This window comes from Vigna angularis, chromosome 7 (assembly GCF_016808095.1).
Source record: "Vigna angularis cultivar LongXiaoDou No.4 chromosome 7, ASM1680809v1, whole genome shotgun sequence".
Classification (NCBI taxonomy): Eukaryota; Viridiplantae; Streptophyta; class Magnoliopsida; order Fabales; family Fabaceae; genus Vigna; species Vigna angularis.
In genome coordinates this window covers 9509240-9512649 of record NC_068976.1, presented here as the reverse complement: position 1 = coordinate 9512649, position 3410 = coordinate 9509240, and the positions used below count along the sequence as shown (strand labels likewise).

Here is a 3410-nt window from a genome sequence, read left to right as displayed (position 1 = left end):
TTGGAAAATTATTTTATCAATAGAAAACATATTCCATTAAAATAAAAACTTTAAAAATTTAGTCAAATTAAAAAATTACAGTTATAATTAAAAAAAAAAGAGTGGGTTCTAGAGGAAAATTAAAAAATGTGTGATGATTCATGGCATTTAATTTGGGTGACTTGTTAACTAAAGTCAGACCAATAAAATAAAAATAATGATTGCTTTATTTTATGAGTATATTAGAAAACAGGAATGGGGTGACCCTGCCTCCTCCCAATACCAAATCATAAAGAATCATAACTATCAAGACTTTTCGCAAAAGGATAGAAATAAATTACTTTGAGATTCCAATTTTCACCTATCTATGAAACTAAATATTATAATATTACTAATAATAATAATAATAATAATAATAATAAAAATAAATAAAAGAAATTTACAAAGCAACCATGGTTCCAACTACACTTTCCAAAAATTATAGTACTTAAAAAAAAGTCCTCCACTTCCCAATTTTTTTAATGTTTTTTTCATTTATTCCACTTTCTACGTTGACTCGAACACCAAACCCACCACTCCGGCTGCGTTCTCCTGCATCGCGGCCTGAACCGCGTGCCTGTGCTCCCCCTCGTACGTCACTATCAGCATCGCCGGATCGTCTGGTGCACGCTCCACGTGTTTCCTTGCGGGACACCCTCTCACCGTGCTGCACTTGTAATACCCCCTGATCACAAAAAAATCAACGTCAGAGAACGAGTCTTTCAGATGAAAGTCAACAAAATTTACAACATCTCTCACCGAGGGTACGGTGAGCCCTTGATCGGTTTCTGACCGTACTTCCTCCACGAGTACTCGTCCGGCGGAATATCGGCGATCTTTGAACTTATCGCCGGCACTCTCACGGTCTTCTTCACCCTATTTTTCCTGAACACAAAATTAATTAATTAATTAATTACATTTTATTCTGTACACATAAAATAAAAAACCTATATTGACTTTCAATTCGAAACTTCTTAATATGATCTGTATAGTAACTATTACAGCAAATAAATATTTAAGAATAAGTAAATTTCAAGGAAGCGGTTACAACAAAAAATGATAAATTATTTATGTTTAAAATAAACAAATTAGCAAACGTAAAACAACTTATTTTAGTAAAAGAGTAATTTCTTAAAAGAATAAATACACAAAGAAACTCACGGGTTATAAATGATTCATAAATAAACTATAATAATATAAAAAAACTACTACAAAAATAAGAGTTTAACGGCATTGTATTATTTTATTTTTCAATATAAAACAATGCTTTTGTTGAATTTTTTAAAGTAGAATATATAAAAGAAAAAGTAGCATAAATAAAAGGAAGGTCAAGAGTCAAAAGCGATTAACAGGAGGGAAGGAGAAAAACGACAAGGTATTGAAAGAAGGTTCAGTTTGGGAAGGTTGAAATTGTCTGAGTTGTTTGTGAGACAGGAATTTCTAAAAACTGGCTTCTGGACAATGGAGACACCAGACACAGGCACAGCACAGGAACCCTATGTTGTCGTGTCACTATCACGCGTGGTATACCTATTAATGCATTTAACTGCACCACTGCCCAAATCGTTGACTCCCAAACGCTGCCTTACCCCACTCACGTGATTACTTCACGAAAACACTTCAACGCCCCCTTTACACCCCAAAACCATTACTCCCTAATCTCATTCTTTAAAACATTATCTTCCTTAATTAATTACTAATATCATTTTACATTTCAGATTTACTACTTCAAATTAAATATAATACCAGGCCAAATTTATTATCAGATTAAAATTCATAATTTCTTACCCTAACCATTTTATGTAAATTTTAATTAAATCATCTTCGTTCTATTATAACTTAATTAAAATTAAAAAACATCATAAAAATTAATAAATTTATTTACCACATCAAATTAAATTTGGTTTCTCGTGAAACAAATTAAACTTATAAGAATAAAAGAGATTTCATTTTCTACTGACTAGTCAAAAACTTTGAATAGTTATGACACGCATCTTTTAGTGTATTAATGAATACTCCTATTTTCCGAATTAAATTTTATGCCAGAAAAAAATTAGATTATTTATTTAATATAACAGTTCTAGTCAACAATTCAGAGGGGTTACGATCGGGTGAAACGCGGTGTACCTTCGCTTGACGCAGTGGCACTTGCCGGATCCGGAGACGTCGTCGGAGTGTTCGCGGTGTTCGAGGCAGCGTTTCTTGAACGCCGGCGGTTTCCCGGCGGAGGTCGCGGGAGGCGGAGGCGGCGGGGCGAGAAAGATCTTGCCGTTGGAGACGCTGCCGTCGCCGGTGATGGCGGAGGACAAGAAGGAGGAGTTGGAGGAGACGCTGAAGGTCTCCTTGGAGAACTCGAGTTCCACGGACTTCGCCTTGGAGTTCCGGAGCGCGTTGTGCGGCTTGGTGAAGTCGAGCGTGACGCTCCCCGAGGCATGGTGAACCGGCGCCGGCGACGCGAAGAGCGCCGGCAGAGAGAGGTTGGCGGTTTGCGGGGGAGGAAGATGGAGTGGTGCAGAGGGAGGATTGTGAGCCGGTGCGGGGGTTTGAACAGGCTCGGGGGTTTGAACCGGTTCAGGGGGGTTAACCTGAAGCGGAGCACGTCTGAAGCGGGCGTGGCCGGTTCGGTTGAGGAGGGAGATGAGTTTCTTGAACTTGGAGACGGTAACGTCGGTGAGGTCGGTGTTCAAGTGAGAGGGTTGGTGGGAGAGGATTCGGATCAGGTGTTCCATGCCCTTGAGGCCTTCCGATGCAGCCTCTTGGATGGCCTTTTGATCATCGATTTTGGGGAACCCCATGAGTTCCACAGCCATTTGATGGAGAAGAGAATTGGGATAAGGGAAATTGAGGAGTAAAATCACAGTGCCATGGGATTAAAAAGAGATGGGAGTGAATGGAATTGGAAGGGTGGAAGGAAATAGGGAGAGAGGATATATATATATATATATATATACATGGAAAAGAATGGAAGGAGTGGGGGACTTGGTAAGACAGACCAGAGTTAGAAAATGTCTTTGGTTTGAACTGAATATAATTAATACTTTTTTAATACCAGATGAGTTGTAAACATGATTTTATGTTAAACTTTATGATTTAATTATGATTTTTCTCTTTTTGTGTATGTCAGTTAATAGTTTTTTCTATATTTTATTTTATCTTAAAACAAGTGTTATAGGAAATCAAAATAGTTTTATGTTCTTTAATTTATTTTTCTCAAGTAAATACCACTTAAATTCAACATATTTATTACATATCTCAGAACTATTTACATGTGTAAGTGATTTGTTTAATAAGTATTTGGGTCATTTAAATGGTATAGAAGATGTTCAAGTATGGACATACAAAATTTACAAATTTAATTATAAGATATTTATATTTATAAATAAAAATATTTT

At 36.6% G+C, this 3410-nt stretch overlaps 1 protein-coding gene across 1 annotated transcript; it reads right to left on the bottom strand.

Annotated features, from left to right (window-relative positions):
- Positions 1-377: 377 nt before the first annotated feature.
- Positions 378-2966, bottom strand: LOC108337192 (probable WRKY transcription factor 11). The gene is made up of 3 exons (XM_017573661.2): positions 2146-2966; positions 778-903; positions 378-703 (listed from the first exon to the last, which is right to left on the bottom strand). The coding sequence occupies exons 1-3, from the start codon at positions 2826-2828 to the stop codon at positions 526-528; spliced, it is 987 nt and encodes a 328-aa protein (XP_017429150.1). The 5' UTR covers positions 2829-2966; the 3' UTR covers positions 378-525.
- Positions 2967-3410: the final 444 nt, after the last annotated feature.